Source organism: Eschrichtius robustus, chromosome 8, assembly GCF_028021215.1.
Source record: "Eschrichtius robustus isolate mEscRob2 chromosome 8, mEscRob2.pri, whole genome shotgun sequence".
Taxonomy (NCBI): Eukaryota; Metazoa; Chordata; class Mammalia; order Artiodactyla; family Eschrichtiidae; genus Eschrichtius; species Eschrichtius robustus.
The window spans coordinates 102,727,832-102,746,004 of record NC_090831.1 but is presented as its reverse complement, the minus strand read 5'-3'; the positions used below and the strand labels follow the sequence as shown (position 1 = coordinate 102,746,004).

Genomic DNA, 18,173 nt, shown 5'->3' with positions numbered 1-18,173 from the left:
GAGTTTGAATCACTGATGTAATATAGGAAATACATCTCAAGCTTTGTCAACGCTATGTCAGCGTCTCTCCATGGCTGTTTGTTCTCTTATAATTGGGAAAAACGACCAACCATTAGACGTGGAATTTTGGACATGCACAAATCTCGATACCCTACACACTATTCAGTGAAATGCAGGCCCAGGCAACATTTAGACTGTCATCTATTTCTTCTGGAATAACTGGCCTGAATAAATGTGCACCTTGACGACGGTATTAATTGACTCAAGAGATCTGTTCTGACAAGTCTTCTGGAGGAACAAAAATAATGCCATGTAAAGTTCAAAATACAGAAAACTTTTCCCCAAGTGGTTTGGTTTCCATACCTGAATTCCCAATGGCGTTTTTTTCACAGCATCTCCCCCAGAGATAGAAACTACTACACAATGTTGAATAGGGAACTGGAAGAAACAACAGGTTTCAGAAAATTATGGGGGCTGCTTCCCAGTCTTCAGTTACTGCTTCTCTTGAAAGCATTGTCCCCTTGAATCATCCTCCAGCTTTACTCTTGATCTCTGACTATTAAAGCAATAACCTCCATTCTGCTTACCTCTCCTAGAAATTATCCAGTACAATGTTTTTGGTTGTTGTTTTTTGGTTCCTGTCATCCCCTCTTACATCTCTCCCCCAGGACAGAAGTTAACAGTAATTGGTAACCAAGAGAGCTAGGGGGTATAAAATGCACAGAAGAGGATTTGGTTTTGCATGTGTGGGTTCTTGAGACTTGTGAGTTGATATTGGGATTTGGGGAGCACAGTGAAAATTCAATGGATTTCTTGTATAAGTAATGTCAAGAACACCTTCAAATAGGGACTTCCCTGGCAGTCCAGTGGTTAAGACTCCGTGCTTCCACTGCAGGGGGCGCGGGACTAGGGTCCTGCATGTCGCGCGGCGCAGCCAAAAAGGAAAAAAAAAAGAACACCTCCAGATATTGGTTCTGCTTTTTACAGGGAGTACATTACCTGCCCATACAAGTGTTTTTCTGATAAACACTGTCCCCAGAGGGCACAGTCAACACCTGCCCACTTAGCGTGCAATTCCCAGTGTAGACTGCTCTCTAACTTCCACAGGGAGGCATCTCCTGGCCCTGTCTCCTTTCTGCAGGGGGTACTGTAATGTGGGCAATCAGCCAGTTCAGACCAAGCCACTTTTTGATGATAATGATGATGCCATTTAAAGGGGCTTCCAGAAGCCCCTTGGCTGTGCTTATTCCACTCCCAGACCCTTCATAACTGAGATGTTTTTCCTTTGAGAAAAGTCATGTTTAAAAGGACCCATCATAATACTAACCACTATTTATTGGACCACTTATTAAATGTTGGGTATTATATGAAATGTTTTACATGAGGAAGTTATTATCCCAATTTTTCAGCCAAGGCAAATGAAACAAACAATTTACACCAAGTTAAATAGTAAATGGCAGAGCTGAGCATCAGACTTAGGTCTGTCTTAATACAAAGGATGTACCCTTGACCACTATAATTCCCGGCCTCTCAGGTGCGTCAAGACACCAGCAATGATCTGGATAAAAAATCAAAATATTACTCCAATATCTTTACATCAAATGTAGAAGGCTTGGGATTGTTCTGCTTTTGCACATGTAAAGACCCAAAGGGAAATGCTGTCATTCTCTCTTTTCCAAAAAAAAAAAAAAAAGCAGGAAGGAAAATATGTTAAAATCATGCAGCCAAACCAACAGCCACTAAAGCAAGCCAAGGCAAGTTTTGAGATTGGTACAGCCTCAGATTTCTGGAGTATTCAGTAAATAGAATCTTTCATAATTTTTTTGTTTGCTCATCCCCAATCCCCATTCCTCCTTCCATCACCATTAAAATGTTTTTTCCATTTAAATATTAGATTAGGTAACTGGCATGTTTGAGTAATCCCAAATGCTCAATAAATGATTACACAAGAATTTATTTGGAATTACCTCAGAATCTTCTCTCTGAATTTCAAGTAATCTCTGTCAGTGTGTCTCTTTCCTTAAGCATTTTTCATTGATTTCATATTTTTTATCACCCCAATGGTGACTTTTAACTTGTGAATATCACGTGTGGAGAAGAAGCTGGATTTGTTTTGCCTTTTTTTTTTTTTTTTTTTTTTTTTTTGCTTCTGTTAAAAATAATTTGCATTTCTTTAAAAACAAATTTATTAATGACAGCTTCTGGGTTAAAAGCCTAGTTACCATCCCAACAAGTGCTGACAGATCAAGATTGTTGTTAACCTTCTTATGAGTGTTGCGGAGAAGAATCACCAAAACTTCCTGGCAGCATTTAGAGAAAAATAAATCAGCACGTTGGTGAGTACGGTCTTGCTCCTTCTGACTGTGATATTTTCCGCTTTCTGCTGGTCTCCTGCATAGTCTGCAACTATGAGGCAACAGTTGAGGGCAAATTTCAAATCGTGACTTGAGACTGACTTTAGATCATTTGTTTTTGTGTTTATGTAATGATGATTACTCAGATGGATCAGCTGAGATTTCATTCAGGAAGACAGAGAATTTAGCTGTGGGTACTAAACAGTACCAGCTGTGACAACAGTATTTCAATCAGAGGAGATGGCTAGACTTCAGATACATGCTTACTTTTTAAAACTTCTCAATCTATAACCCCACAAAAGTCGTGCTGCTAAGAACCTGCTGAACTTGTCATAAAGACTAGATGGCAAATTACACAAAGTTTCAATATGGAACAAGTGATTAGTCGTCTGAAAATTAGTGCAAAATAGCCAATGTACAAATAGATAGTATATCAGAGTAAAGACTTCTGCTTCAGAGTGCAAATTTGTCTAATGAATTCAAGATTTAGGGGTTTAAGGATTATACTAATTTGACCTCAGGACGTAGAGAACAGGACTTCCACTTGCCAGTTGTCAGTCCTCGGCTTACCCGAACACTCTCCCGACTGTAGCTTGCACAGCCGCTCATGACTACATCCTGACCATGGCCCCAGATCACATGGGAGAAGGGGTGGAGTTAGGCTTTGAGAGAGGAGGGCCAGCAAGAGTGGATGCAGATATTCTTAGAGCTCTGGCCCTGCAATGCGCACAGAGGGAGTGCCTACCATTGGCTGCTCCCTAGTGATGCGCTCCTTGGAGCCCCTTAGCCTCCACGCGTAGGTCCTGCCCTGTCACAGACCCTGGGACCAATCTCGCCTCTAAACTTGGTCTCTCAACCATGATCGTTTTTGGTCCCGCATCACCCTTTGGCCACCCTGGGAGGGGTGGAGAGAAGATACTGTCATTTGTCTCTTCATTGTTGCTGAGCAGCTAATCATCTCCATCTATTCAGATATAGGCATTGAGTGCTTGCTGATAAAGTCCTGGATCTCCAGGATATAGAATCCAGTAGGATAGTAGGAAGATTAAGACATCTACACAGATAGTATATAATGCAAGGTAAAATGTATTGCGAGATAGTGGAAATACAGAATATAACAGGAGCAGGTGTCGGAGGAAAAAGATGAGTTCAGCCTTAAATATGTTGTGTCTGTGGTGCCTGTTCTTTTGAACGTATGGGTTTAGAATCAGATGGGTGGTATCTGTGCTGGAAGTAAGGATTGGGGCATCACGTGGTAGGAGTGGAATTTAAAGATAGGAGTTTGGTTGAGGTCACCCAGGGAGAGTGTGGAAGAGAATAGAGTCTCCTTTGAAAGGTGCCCTGTTCCCCATCTCCTTGGTTCAATCAGCTACTCATCTTTCAAGGTCTCTTGAAGAATGAGTAGGCGCTCCCCTGAGGTAAAGTGTGGGAGGGGAATTCCAGGCAGGTAGGATGGTATGTGAAAGGTGTGTGTCAAGAGACAGCATCACTGGTTCAGTGAACTGCGCGATGCTAGTATGGCTTAAGCACAGGGCACGTGAGGACAGATGAGGCCGAAAGATCAGCAGGGCCATGTTTGCCAGGCCAAGGGATTTGAAGCTTATTCTGCAGAATACGGGTTACCACGGAAGAATTTCAAGCAGGTGACTGATGTCAACAGAATTGCATCTTGGAAAAATCTCACTCTAGCATGTGGAGGACCAATGTGGGGTGAGGGAGAATGGAGACAGAGAAACCAGTTAGGAAGCAACTGGTTAGGAACCAGTTAGGAAGAAACCAGTTCAGAAGCAACAGTCCGGATAACAGATTGTGAGTGACCCACCAAAGGTTTTTGTGGTGATCAAGGAGAGGATATGCCATTTTCAAGGGGAGAAATTCTATTCACAGGCATAACCTCAGGGAGGCTTCTGTTAAATAAAAGCACCTTTTGCTCTGCACCACTCTGACCAGTTTGGATATGCAAAGGTAGACTGGAGCTGCCCTTCGCCAGGGGTTGGAGAGAGTTGAATTTGCTGTGCAAAACAAAATGAAGAGAATCTGGAATTCCCAGGAGTGATTTAGGAGGATAGCAATGAAGGTGAATCATGAGAGAAGAGGAAAGTGTAATAAACTAACAAGAAAATACAGACTATTATGTGGGATAAAATAGCCAGTGGGGAAAAAAAATCTCTGATGGGGAATCAGCCCCTCTGTTATTGTTATAACATCTCATGTTTGATATGAAGTCATTTGTGTTGCTGTAATGTCAACCTTACCTTTATTTCCCAAATTTTCATGTAATGTTGAACCTGTGGAAACCAAGAAAGAGGGCTGATTGCCACAGGTCCATTTCCATGTGGTTTGAAATAGGGCCGTTAAACCATAGGTTTGCTAGATGCATGCTTGGTGCGTGGAGCCAGAGACAACGATGGGCAGATAAACCTCCGGCCCCCAGCCAATTCGTCCCAGAAATTCTCAGAAATCTTGCAGAAGACTTTGGACTGTCACAGAGGTGGACTGAGGTTTCCAGTTAACTTTATCTAGACTGTATATATACATGTATATGCACATATATGTCATTTTTATTTGACATGAGGAAAAGCATGTATATAATATATAAATGTATTTACAGAGAAATATATATAACATTTTTTTCTCAGATCGAGTAAAAATGATAATGTATGTGTATATTTGTGTATGTGAAAATATAATATAATATAATATAATATAATGTAATGTAATGTAATGTAATGTAATGTAATATAATATAATGTAATATAACATAATGACATACCGGGAAGATGTGCCTTTTTAATTTTGAGATTTGTGGACCGGTTGACTCTGCAAGAGAGCAGCATGCCCATTACTTGAAGCATCGCGTTACATTCTTCATTGCAGCGGTAGAGTCGCCCCACTCTACCCCTACAGTCTAGTTTCCATCTCCACGGCTCCCATGGACTTGCTCCCACCAAGATCACCGGCTCAAGTGAACCCTGTCAAGCTCCAGAACTCACTGAGGCATCTTATGCTGCCGACTGGCCCTTCCTTAGCGCAACTCTCTGCTTTGCCACCTGACATTCCTCTGGTTTCTCTCTGGACATACTCAGCCTCTGCCCTTCTCCATGGTCTCCCTGAGTGACCTCGTCCAAACCCCCATCTTGAAATGCTACTCATACACAACCCCCAAATCCTTACTTCCAGCCCAAATCCCACCCCATGAATCTAGACCCCTACTTTCAAATGGACAGGCACCTCAGACACGATACTGTTCAAAACTGAGCTCATCTTCTTCCTCCAACCCTGCTCCTGCCTTATGCCATTGTCCCGTTTTGTGGCACCACTACCCACCCAGATGGCCCAGCCAGGATCGTATCAACCTAGACTTCTCTCTTTTGTTGCCTCCTCCTCCCTACGTCTAACCAGTAACTAAATTCTGTGGAGCGTGCGCTTTCTCAGTCTCTGCTCTATCTGTTCTGACCTCTTCATACCTACACAGCGGTCAGTTCGTCTGCATTACTTTGTTTCTAGATCACTGCAATGGTCTCCTAACTGGTCTTCCTGTCGCCAGCCTGGGCCTCACTGAGCCCATCCCTCTCTCAGTTACGCAAGCCATATTTTTGTAAAGCTGTATAAACACCATGTCACTCCTCCGCTTGAAATCCTCTGTGCTCACCATGACTCTCATAATGAATCCACATTCCTTAGCTGACACTGAGTTGCTCAGGACGGACTTTTGTGACTCTCAGCCCCTCCCAGGCTTTTTATTCAGACATAGAAAATTGAATGGACTTTTTGAAATGCGTCTTACCGACACATGCCTCTGTGGTTCAGATAGGCGTATAATTTGACTGAGAGAAAACTGGTAAACATGACAATTTGGTTGAAACCTAATTTCCAGTTTCGGTATACCACAATGATGATGTACTCGCAACTCTTGTCTAACTGGGAGATGGCTTCTTAGCTGTGATTTTTCAGTCAATCATTTCTTCTAAGGGCTTTCTGGGAAAGTTAAAAAGTTAGAATAACTCAAAAAGATAAGTTGGAACAAACTAAATTCCAACATCAGCGGTCTAATCAAAATAACCTGAATATCCAAGTTATTAAAATTGCTTAAATAAAATATGGTAGGCTATGTAATGGTATGTGTGTTATTTCCCCCTTTTTGTAGAAAAAAAGTTATATGTGTGTTTAAATATGCATTAAGAAGGATCTAAAAGGATATACACTAAAGGGTTATCAGTAGTTCTGTGTGGGTGAGATTTTGGGGATTCTTTATGTTTTTTACCTTATCTGTATATTCTAGTTTTTCTTAATGATCACATACTTTTTTTGCAAAAAGAAAAGACCATACTGAAACTACATACTAGTACTATTCTTAATCCACCAAAATTATCAATACTAGAAAAAAAACTAAAATATTAAACCTGTCACATTCTTGTTTTTATAGAATTACATTAACCCTATGATTTTCTACCATTTTCTATAATACCCTGTTTTCTCAAACTCAGATGTCTCTCTTCATTCATCACCCCTACCATTTGATTCCTTTTTTAGCCTGGTATCTTCTCTTTAAAAATCCAAAACAAGTGTCACCTTCCCTGAGAAGCTTATCTTGACCCCTTATCTGTTTTTGGTCCAGGGTCTGTGGTAAACTGTGGCTCACAAGTCAAATGCATTCAACATTTGTTTTGTCCAGTCTGCAGACTAAGGAGAGTTTTAACATGTTTTAATAGCTGAAAAAAAATCAAAGAAGAAAATGAACAACACATGAAAATTATATGGAATTTGAATTTTAGTGTCCATAAATAAAGTTGTATTAGCACACCAGCACACTCATTCACTTACGTATTGTCTGTGGCTGTTTTCACCCTACGACGGCAGAGCTGAATAGCTGTGACAAACACCAAATGGCCCACAAAATCTAAAATATTTAAATATTTTATATGCTGTTTTAAATATCTCTGGCTCTTTACAGAAGAAGTATGCTAAGCCCAGCTTGAGCTGATTAGGCTTCCTCAGTGCTCATATAGGACCCTACACCAGCCTCTAGCTCAGTTCTTACTGCGTATTCTGGAAGGAATGAGGATCCTCATTGCTGGGCACTGGAGGACACTTTCTAATTCAACTTGGTCTCCCCAGCATCGAGGAGAGTGCCTCATCCACGGGGGGCACCTGATACACAGACACACGATGCACGAAAGAATGGTGCCAGCTCCCTCTCCTAGACTGTAAGTGACAGGAGGACAGGCGTCTTATCTCCTTCGTTCACTGTGTATCCTCAGCATCCAGAAGTATCTGGAACATGGTAGGCACTCAGAAAATAGTTGTGGAAGTTGGGTGTGTCCGTATTGGTACCATATTTCTGAGTTTTGTAATTCTTACCTCAGTTCTTTGTCTTTTACATCCGCTATTTGATGACTGATGGAGACAAAACCCCACCTTCCAAACCTCAGAGAAACAAAGAAAAGACAGTGTGAACTTGTCTGGAAATGAAGTAGTTAAGAGGTCTTTTCAAGAATGTATCGATTTTACCCCAGTCTTCGGTGCCTCTCAATACGGCCACTGCCATCTGTTATTACCTCTTCCCTCTCACTCACTTGGAGCAACTACATACATCAGGGCAGGTATGAAATCACTGAGTTATTGAATACCTGTGGCAGCAGGGCTCAAGAAGCAGGGTGAGACTCGGCGTCCTGGCCCTGTTTCAATCAGGATGAGGTGTACTTTAAGAGATTAGTGTGCAGATATAAATCATGGTCTAAACACTTCATCTGGTCTTGGACAGCCTCTCTCCCAGTGAGCTGGATGCTCTTTAGAGAGGATGAACTAACCGGTCTTCATACCAGCTCCGTGAGTTTGCAGGAAGGATGAACTCAGGATCCCTGTTCTGTGCTGAGGAGTCATGACAACTTGCCTGTTTACAGTGCTGTATTCTGAAATCACATTCTAGAAATGATTTTCCTGAATGAAAAACGTGCCAACTTAGTGCCTGACCATATCACACTTGTCTTATTAGGGGCTTTGTAATATTTTGTTTTGTGGGTTGACTGTGAGGATATCTTTATTTACATTTTGTGAAGTGCCTCGTAAGTGCACGCTGCTCTCTCCCGAAGCCCAAAAATTTCCAGCAAAGCAGTCTTTTAAAACGTGAAGGAGAGAATATTTGTCTCCCAATCACTTCTGGTGAGAAGGCCTGGCAGGTTTCCACAGCCCTAGCAGCTCCCAGCAGCCCAGGACCTAGCCTCTCCCTCCTGGTTCTACACACCCTCTTTTTCTGGGATTCACACATGGTTTTATCAAAGGACCCTTTTATCAGCAACCATTTGCCCCTCTGCCTCATCATGATGGAGCTGAAAGCTGTTTGCATTCAGAAGAGCCCCGTCCTCATGCACACACAAAGGCCAGGGGAAAGGAAGGTCAGTCTTGGCTTTCTGTCCTAAATTCACTACACACACACACACACACACACACACCCCACACACACACCCGTACACACCTTTTAAAAACCTACATTTTAGCTTTTATTTCTTTGTGCAACAATAAAGAACATGATTGTAAACACTAGTGAGAAGGGGTAAAATAGTGAAGTCACTACTAAGGGAAACTGAAATCCCCACTGTTATTCTAAGAACAGGGAGCCTTCGTGGGGTGGGGCGTTTGAGCCCAGATGCAAGCAGAGACGGGCAGCGATGCAGAAGAAGCATGGGCTTCTGAAACACACAGGCTCCCAGGCAACCCCAGCCCCTCTGAGCCTGGCTTTCCTCATGGACTAACCGGGGAGAGCACCTTTTAATGTTGCTGTGAAAAGTACACAACTTAATTCTGAAAATGTCAGTCACTCCCTACACAAAGTCAGGAAACAGTTATTAAACGGGTGGCCCAGGGAGCTCGCCAGGACCACTGTCATACTCTGTAGGACACAAAGGAAACATTGCTAATCATAGATAATACAAAGGACTTTAGAGGAGATTTATAGCTTTCATAAACTGGAGAGGAGCACTAGGGTGGAATGAAGGGAATCTCTGATAGGTCTTTCTCCTATGTGAATTCAGATCTTTCTTGAGTGAGAGGGAGGTGGGGTAGAATGATTGCAAATACATGTACCCTTGTCCCTGGATGTGTGTTGTGGACTCTGACATCACTGCTATGTATTCAGAGCACAAAAAGGCTGAGACCCATTAAACTAAAGCTCATCCAGGGAGAGCTTAAAGGAGACTTGAACGGTGAAATCTTTAGCATCAGCCTCAAGATAGCTCTGAATTCGGGGGCGGGGGGGCGCCTATCTTCTAGACGTTCCCTTAGCACTTACTTCCTCTCTACCAAGAGATTTCTAACTTTCAACTGTTTTTTTCTTCTTCTTCTTCTTCCAGAAATAGTTGGTTTTAATTATAAATGATTGAATGACTTCTGGGTACCTATCAGCCTTATGGAAATATGGGAGTGTCAGCTGCCATCCTGGGTCCAATATCCATGCATCTAAGATGATAATGGTCAGTTTGGGGTCTTTTCCCAAGCTTTTATCTCACTACCAAAAAGACTTTTAAGAAGGTTCTTGATTCCAGACCTTTAGAGAGAGCTCTGATCAGATTTTCTTAGACATGAGAAAACAAAGGCAAATGCTAAGGACCCAAACCTTTTGGGGGGGCTGAGAATGTAATATTTTTAATATTTAGCAAGGTCACATACCTGACAGATGTGAATATCAATTTACAAAAAAAAAAAATTAGTTTGTTTAAAAAAACCCCGAAAAACTTCAATCCAGATTTATTGGGATTACAAAAATAGCAGCACATTTCATTAACTCATTACAGCTCAGAATTACCAACACAGCCAGAGCATGTTTAAATAAACTGCTTCTTGCCAATACAAATCTCATGACATAAAAAAGAAGTTTATTTTCATATTTACAGAAGAAACATGCAGATAGTTTCTTAAAATTCTCTTTGGAATTAATGGGTGAGGCTACTTTTAAAGTCAGAGAACATTTCAAATTGAAGAAGGTATTTTAGAAACATCTCACAATGCATTTTATCTAATACCACTGAATAATTCTGCATCCTCTTCTAAAGATCGGGTTTTTATCGCAGAGCTTCTGGAACCTCCACCTACAAAAATAGGGGATTTTCTTTCAATAAAAACGGTACAAATGATAAAGTGAAAAAAATATCTGTAGAGTATGTCTTTAGCAGTAGTCTCCAGGAAGAACTCAGATATAGATTATTGCTGGGTGGTACTCAAATTTTATATTATAAGGTAGGTTTTAAATCACTTGCAACTCTGTGGTAAAATTTTTGACAAGTGATGAATCTTTTCTGGAATGTAGATGATACGCCCTGACTTTCTTATTAAGGAAATCGGGATTTTTTTAGATTGAAGTATCTTAAGATGAGCCTGGCCCTTAAAAGACTGAGATGCCATGAAGGTGGCACATCTCTCAAATGGAAATGTGCTATCTGGTGACCTGCTCCAAATTTGGTAGCCTGCTGGCATACTAAAACATTTAAAATAGTGATTAAGTATTTGAGAGGCGACTTTGGTACCCTTGTGCGGCGGCGGCCGGCTCCTGTCCTAGGTCTGCGCCCCAGGGTCTGCCCTTGGGTTACTTACGCGCTTTAGCTGTCTCATGCTGCTTCCCCGAATAGCTTCCATGAGATTCTCGTGAACTGATCTCTGTGGGGTAGAAGGTTGGGAACTGTCTTCCATTTTCTTCTCCTGCACTGACCTCAGGGAATTTCTACTTTCCTTTAGGATACTGTTTGGCTGTTTCTTAGCCTTTTTCCCTTTTTTCTTTTTCTGTCCATTTTGTAAGGCCCGCTGGGCGCTCTCCTGCTGTTTGATGACTTCTGCGATGTTCCGCGTGATGAGCTTCTTCTCTGGGAGCGGAGGGGGCGGAGGCGGAGGAGGAGGGGGGGGCAGCCTTTGGGGAGGAAGAGGGGGCGGCGGCGGCGGCGGAGGAGGGGACGGGGCCACCGGAGATGGAGGACGGCTCCTCACAATTTGGACTTTCTTGGGGAGCTTGGGGGATGACCGGGGAGAGGGCCTGGGGGATGCGAGAGGTGAAGAGCCGGGCGTTCCTCTTCTCCAGACTTTGGTCCTAAGGTTGGCTCCTGCCTCGTACCCCTCCTGCTGTTTTTGCTCCTGCATCCGCTTCTGCCGCTGTTTATCCATATTTCTGGTCAAGAGGCTGGTCATGCTCATTCTTGGTCCTGGGAGCTCGAAATGGTAACCCAGCCTCAGCAGCGTGGTGTTGTCCCTCAGCAGCTTGACGATCTCCATCTCCACCTGGCTGCCCATGATGTGCCTTTGGTTGTGGAAGCGCAGCTCGGCGAGCACGGGGTTGTGCTGCAGAGCCCTCATGATGGCCAGGATGCCCCTGCCCGTGATGAAGTTGGACTCGATGTTGACGCTGGTGATGTGACGGTTGACTCGGAGCATTTCCGCTATGGCAGTGGCCACGCTGTCGTCGGCGCGCGTGTTGGCCAGACTGAAGGTCTTCACCACCGTGTTGGCCTTGAGGGCCTCCGCGAAGCGGGTGAGGGTCTGCGACGTGATGTTCTCGATATTGTTCAGATTGACTTCCGTGGTGTCGGGGTCATTGCTTTTCACCTTTTCCAGGGCATCCTCGATCACCGTCGGGTTTCCACAGGGGTGGATGGCAGCCGGGGACTCTGTGTTCCTTCCGCTGTGGCCGTTGGTCAGATGGATGTTTTCAATTTGACTTTTAAACGTCTCTGGCCTCGAGCTGTCGGAACTGACACTACCGTAATGTACAGATCCATTCATCCCTTTCTCGTTTTCAGTCGTTCTTTCCTCTCCTTCGCTGTCCTCTTCCTCCTCGTCGTCCTCCTCCTCGGCCTCCTCGTCCTCGGCCTCCTCTTCCGTATACACCTCCTCAGAAACCTCACTGTTACTTTCGGTAAAGATAAGCTCTTCCTCACTCTCCTCCTTGTCTTCTTCTGCAACCTAAAGAGCATGGTATCATCATTAAGTTCGTCATTTCTAAGCACATTTTTAAAATTTACGAAAGTAACACGTGGTTTTGCAATACATACATGGATCAAATCATCATGTTGTCCATCTAAAACTCATACAATGTGATATGTCGATTACATCTCAATCAATTTTTTAAAAAGTAACACACAGTGGGCTTCCCTGGTGGCGCAGTGGCTGAGAATCTGCCTGCTAATGCAGGGGACAAGGGTTCGAGCCCTGGTCTGGGAAGATCCCACATGCCGCGGAGCAACTGGGCCCGTGAGCCACAACTACTGAGCCTGCGCGTCTGGAGCCTGTGCTCCGCAACAAGAGAGGCCGCAACAGTGAGAGGCCCGCGCACCGCGATGAAGAGTGGCCCCCGCTTGCCACAACTAGAGAAAGCCCTCGCACAGAAACGAAGACCCAACACAGCCATAAATAAAATAAATAAATAAATTTAAAAAGAAAAAAAAAAAAGTAACACACAGCAAGTAATACGGAAGTATATAAGAAAAAAGTTCATCTCCACCTTCTGATCTCTCTAGTTTGGGTGACCAAGGTTAATATTTCCTTGCATAGCCCAACAGCTTTTTCTACAAACGTTTCTTTTGTTTTCTGCAAAATAAATATCCAGAATGCAGTTTATTGAATAAAAGTTTGCTAGCATTTTACCAGTTTGAACAGATACGTCGGAACTTCTGCTCTGGAAAGCCCTTGATAAAATTTTTATTCTCTTAACTACCTCTTCTGAACTACTTGACTCCTAGTCTATTACAGTTTAGCAAATTCGACTATCCCTTAGGGAATCACCCCTCTGTCCTTCCTTATTTCTCCATCCCAAACATACAAGTGACAACAAAAATATACAACAGGTTCGTGGGTTCCCTTTCTTAATGTTCAAAAATTCTTCCCCCAATTTGCCTCCTATAGCCTATGTGACAGGAGCCCAGAGCCCCCTGCCCTGTCCTGTCTCAGTGTAGACAGAGGCGGGGCATGTCCCTCTGGGGTAGAGCCTGGCACAGGGTCTCAGAGACCCCACAGCACCTGAAAGCTGAGGCGGTCTCTGTCCTTTCTCTGGGGAAGGAAGCCAAGGGGGCAGGGCTGCTGTTCAGGGCAGCAGCAGGTCAAAACCCAGCTCTCTGCAGAAACTCAATCAGGTCACCCTTTTCAGCAAATCAGCTTGAAATCTCATGTTATCACAGGGTTAAATGAGACAGGACTGCAGGAGACACGAGGCGGGAAAGATAATCACCCTTGGCACCAACTAGATTCCAACCGTAATGTGGAACAGCAGAGAACAGTAGAAAATCTTGAAGCAAGCCACTGCCTCAGCCTGATGGTCTTAAATTAGTTACCAGGTATCAATTATGAGAGACTTTCAGGCAAACACAATTTCATTCCATCTTTGTCTTTCCTGTTTACAAGACTCTTTGTACTGAGAAGCCCAGGTGACCCCATCTTGCTTTTTCTTGCTACCTTTTCTGATAAAATAAAAATCTTGAACTTGCTGACACAGTCTGATTTTCTCTAATGCTATCTTTTTAGTCCTTTATTTTCTCTAAAGCCCTGAGACGCTTTCCTGTCCCCAAAGCCTTGATTCTTCCCTCCGTACTGGAAATGTTTTTGACCCCAGCCCGAGGCATATGGAATGAGCTTTGGAAAACACTGTGCTGGTCTCCAGGTTTGCTTGCCCAGTTGTTACCACAAAATAGCCTCCAGTTATCCACTTGTTTGGAGTGGCAGGCACCAAGTGATGGCCTGGGGAAGGGGTCAGCCACTCCTGGGTTGGCTCCTCCAGTCTTAACTTACTCACTTGTTCAGGAGCAGGAGGGAGAGTGATACTGTGTGTGTGTGTGTTGTAAGTATATGTTTTTAGCTGTTTCAGTATTTGGAGGAGAGGGACCTGTCACAAAATTCAAGGTATACTGCCTGTCATACCACCATTAAATTGTACCCTCTAGTTTTTAAAAAGAACTTTAGGCTTTATCTGCAAGAGATGTTTTCCCCTTAAATGTATCTGGAGAAGTCATATGAGAAACTGTTATCCAGCAATGAGTTGTCCTGTAACATCTAAATGACATTTCCTCCAGAAATGTCTTTGACACCTCCTCAAATTATCCTTGTGATGTGTTCCCACAGTGTTGTACTTCCTCCAATAAAGTACCTATTTAATGATTTGTCATTTTTCTCAACAGACTGTTTGTGGGGTGAGGGCAAGGATGATGTCTGTTTTGTTCACCTTGCACAGTGCTCAGCACATAGTAGGGACTCAATAAAATTTGTTAACGGAATGGCTCTAAATTGACATTGGTTAACAGTCCCTGAGAGTCGGGACAAGGCCTAGGAGAAAAGTACTGATGGGGCTGGGGTCGGGGGAAGGTGACCGACTGTCCTGGTTTGCCCAGGACTGAAAGGTATCCCAGGAAGCAGAGTTTTTAGTTCTAAAATCTAGATAGTCCCGGACAATCTGAGATGGTTAGTCACCCTAGGTGGGGGACATCTAAGAGAAGAACAGCAGAAGGGAGAAAGGTGTCTAGAGAGGGAGGAAGCAGGATGTAAAAACAATCATTGCCTACTTTCAAAATTATTCTGGCATTTGTACTGACTGCACTGTTCCAGATCACCTATCTGCCACTGCTCTGTAGTTAACCCAGATCCTTGCAGGAATGGGGGGGGAAGGTGGAGGGGCGGGGCATGAGGTGCTGGGGGGCGATGTTGATACCCTTAGGGCATAAATTAGGCAAAAAGAAGAAGGTGTCTAACCATTTCTCCTCATTACCTCCCTGGCACCATTACATGAACAAGGAGTCTTGGTTCCGTTCTGGTTCTGGTTCTACCCATAAAGAGTGGGTTGATTTTAGACAAATCACTAAAGCTCTGTGGAGGGGAGTCTCAAAGAAACTGCAGTAGAGTTGAGTGGCTCTCAAACCAGTGTGTGTCATAATCACCCAGAGGGCTTGTGAGGCCACACCGTGCTGGGCCCCATTCCCAGAGTTGCTCATTCAGCAGGTCTGGGGGAGTCCTAGAATTAGTAGTTCTAAGAAGATCCCAGGTGATGCTGTTATTACCCACATTCTGAGAATCACAGTCTTTGTGCCAACAGAACTTGGTTTGAATTTCAGCCAGAAGCTGTTAATCTCAAATGAGCTTCTTAACCTCTCCTAGTCTCAGTTCTCATGTCCAGAAGGTAAGAATTCAGTGAAGTAAAATGAATGTACTCATTGGCACCTATGCCTGAAGCCCGGCAGACACTCAAGCTAGGGGAGCTAGATCTTTGGATCGGCAAGGCCCCTTGGAGCTGTTTGATGCAGGATAAGTTTGTGTGAGTCCAGCTGGGCAGAGGCTGTCATTCCCTAGGGGTTGAACATGATTTTCATAAGCATTTACAGAGCCAGGAGTAGCCTGATAATCGTTTCCTTCTCATGGTCCGTACTGGGCTGCTCTTCACTTACGCTGCCGTCCCCCTCCCCCAGCAGCCACCAGTCAGCTGCTTTGAGCTTTTTCCTGGAGTGGAAATGGATTGACACCCTCCGCTGGCAAGCTTCTGCTCAGGGCTCCTTGTGACTCCAGAGACAACTAGCCAGCAGGGAAAGGGTAGCGGGAGAAAAGTTAACTAGCTGAGAAAGGAATCGAAGTTCATCAACATACAGCCTCTCTAATTGAGCTGATAAGCTATTGGCAGGGATCAGGGATCAGCAAAAACCTTTGGCAGGAGCTAGTGGGTTCCATCAACAGCTGACAACAGGCTTTGCCCTTAGTTTCCCACTGATCTCAAGACATTATGACATTAAAATGCCTTTGCTGGGTTATTGCTCCAATGGCTATCTGTCCTGGACATTATGAGGCAATTTTAATCTTTTTATTAAGGAAAATCTTTAAGAACTCTTAGGAAAATGTCATACTTCTTATATTTGATCAGATTTTGGACACACATTTCCACATCAGAAAAAAAAAAAAAAAAAGACCTCTGAAAATCATGGTTGTGGAGGAACTGACCAACCCAAATCCTGGCCCATCATGTGTATCCTTCCTTCTCATCACCACCCCACTCCTTCAGCCCCTCAATGCAGGCGGCCACCGTGGCCTTGGCAGATCCTGGCCTGATCCCAGTGGCCCTTCCTGCGATGATTGACATGGACAAAGCTCACACATATCTTGCTAAAAATGTGGCCAACACACCCTATCATCAAGATCATCTAACAGCGCCTAGATTAGTACCATGGAAGTCTCGCCATTGGCTTTGGGCCATTTTGATTTGAGATGATTCCAGTGGAGCACAGAGGTATTAAACTGTCGCTCCTGACCAGTATTCTTCCACAAATTCAGGAGTTTGTTATTTTGACATTCTTATTGTCATTACTATAATATTTTCCCAGGGCTTAGTCTTTTGAACTTCCTTCTGTGAATGATTCATTTGGCAAATTCAAGGTAACTGTTTACAGGTCAGAGAACAAGAGCTTAATAGGTTTGACCTCTAATATAAGCACATTTCCTGGCCTTAGAATCACCATTATAAACTAGAACAGAATCTTAGAGATCATCTACGCAGGCATGCTTAACCTGGGTCCTTAGGTGGGTTTCAGGATGTGTGTCATCATTTTGAAATTCTATGTAACATTTGTGTATGTTTACACAAGCACAAGTTCATTTTCTTAAGAAGGTCCATAACTTAGCAAAATCTCAAAAGGGTGTTTGATTCACAAAAGAAACACTGGATCCAGTGTCCTCCATCGACAGATGGGAAAGAGAACCCTGCAGAAGTGACTATCTGTTTAAGATCTTACAAGTTAGGCACAGAGCAGGGAGTAGAAGTAAGGTCCCCTGACTCTCAGCCCCATATACTTCTCACCACCCCACACTTCCTGCTGTTGGAAAAAAAGAATTATTTTTACTAGAGTCACCATCACAGTCCAAGCAACCAGAGTACACACTTTTGTCTTTATAGAAGAAAATAAATGTAGTTAACCACTATATATATATACACACACACACATGTCTATACACATATATAAATACATCTGCATTTCTATTATGCCACATCCCCAACTTATAACTCAAATTAGACTTACGTTTGGCAAAATATTTAAACCCATGCTTTGCTTGTGCATTGTTTTCTTCTTGAAGATCCCATCCTTGTCAATCATAGGACCCCCAACTAAGAATTTTACATATAATCCATTGGGTGGCCATAAAGTTAGATGACTATTTCAGCCTGAGAAGATTTTCAATAGCAGCTACAAGTGGGTTATAAGAAAAGAAGAGTGAGGAGGGCTGAAAAGTTAGAAAAAACAGCTTCCTGGGTTCAGGGTAGGGCCGTGGGAGCAGCTAAAGAAAAAAAAATCTGAGAGCCTACCTTTCCACACTCCCCCAGCCTCTCCTTCTCCAAGAGTTTCTGGGACTCCTTTTCCCAATAGGCCATCAGTGCCTCTCTGCTGAATGTCCCCGTGGGCGTTTTCTCGGTCAGGCTCTTTTGCCTCATCCCCACGGGAAGGCTGTGATCAGGTTCAATATCTTCCAGCTCCCTCTCTAGCTCCTTCAGCTCCTCGGCGGACAGGGAGGCCAGGAGTTCATCCTCATCGATGGATTCATATTTGCTAAGTCCTCTCCTGTAGCCGAAGGTAGACATGGTCCCTGCTCTGTCAGACCCACAAGGAACTCCGTGCACGAGGCATTCAAGGCAGCCGGCAGCAGGCAGGGGAAGCAAGTAGGTAGGCTGGTTAGCAACTGGTGCTGGGAGTGCCTGCGATAGCCTTTTAAGAGTGGTGGTACAGGCTGTGACAATGCAGAGAGGGGTGAAGACATAGGCTGTTTTAAGCATCAGACGTCAGCTAGACATTTGAACACAAAGAATGTCACATCGGTGGTGGA

At 43.7% G+C, this 18,173-nt stretch overlaps 1 protein-coding gene across 2 annotated transcripts; it reads right to left on the bottom strand.

Moving 5' to 3' along the window:
• Positions 1-10,249: 10,249 nt before the first annotated feature.
• Positions 10,250-17,931, bottom strand: LMOD2 (leiomodin 2). Of its 2 annotated transcripts, none has more exons than XM_068550080.1 (3): positions 17,655-17,931; positions 10,941-12,289; positions 10,250-10,438 (listed from the first exon to the last, which is right to left on the bottom strand). In XM_068550080.1, exons 1-3 carry the CDS (start codon positions 17,929-17,931, stop codon positions 10,412-10,414), a joined length of 1,653 nt encoding a protein of 550 aa, XP_068406181.1. In that variant the 3' UTR covers positions 10,250-10,411. The 2 variants fall into 2 exon arrangements, with proteins under 2 accessions (XP_068406181.1, XP_068406179.1); XM_068550078.1 differs by having other exon boundaries at positions 10,941-12,296; positions 17,659-17,931.
• Between the last annotated feature and the right edge of the window lie 242 nt (positions 17,932-18,173).

Bases quoted from the DNA above. Each gene is read 5' to 3' on its own strand.
- LMOD2 (XM_068550078.1), bottom strand. From the start codon at position 17,931: ATGTCTACCTTCGGCTACAGGAGAGGACTTAGCAAATATGAATCCATC. The intron at 12,297-17,658 runs GTAGGCTCTCAG...CATGCTCTTTAG, and splicing joins GGCTGGGGGAGTGTGGAAAG to GTTGCAGAAGAAGACAAGGA. The intron at 10,439-10,940 runs GTAAGTAACCCA...CTATTTTTGTAG, and splicing joins GCATGAGACAGCTAAAGCGC to GTGGAGGTTCCAGAAGCTCT.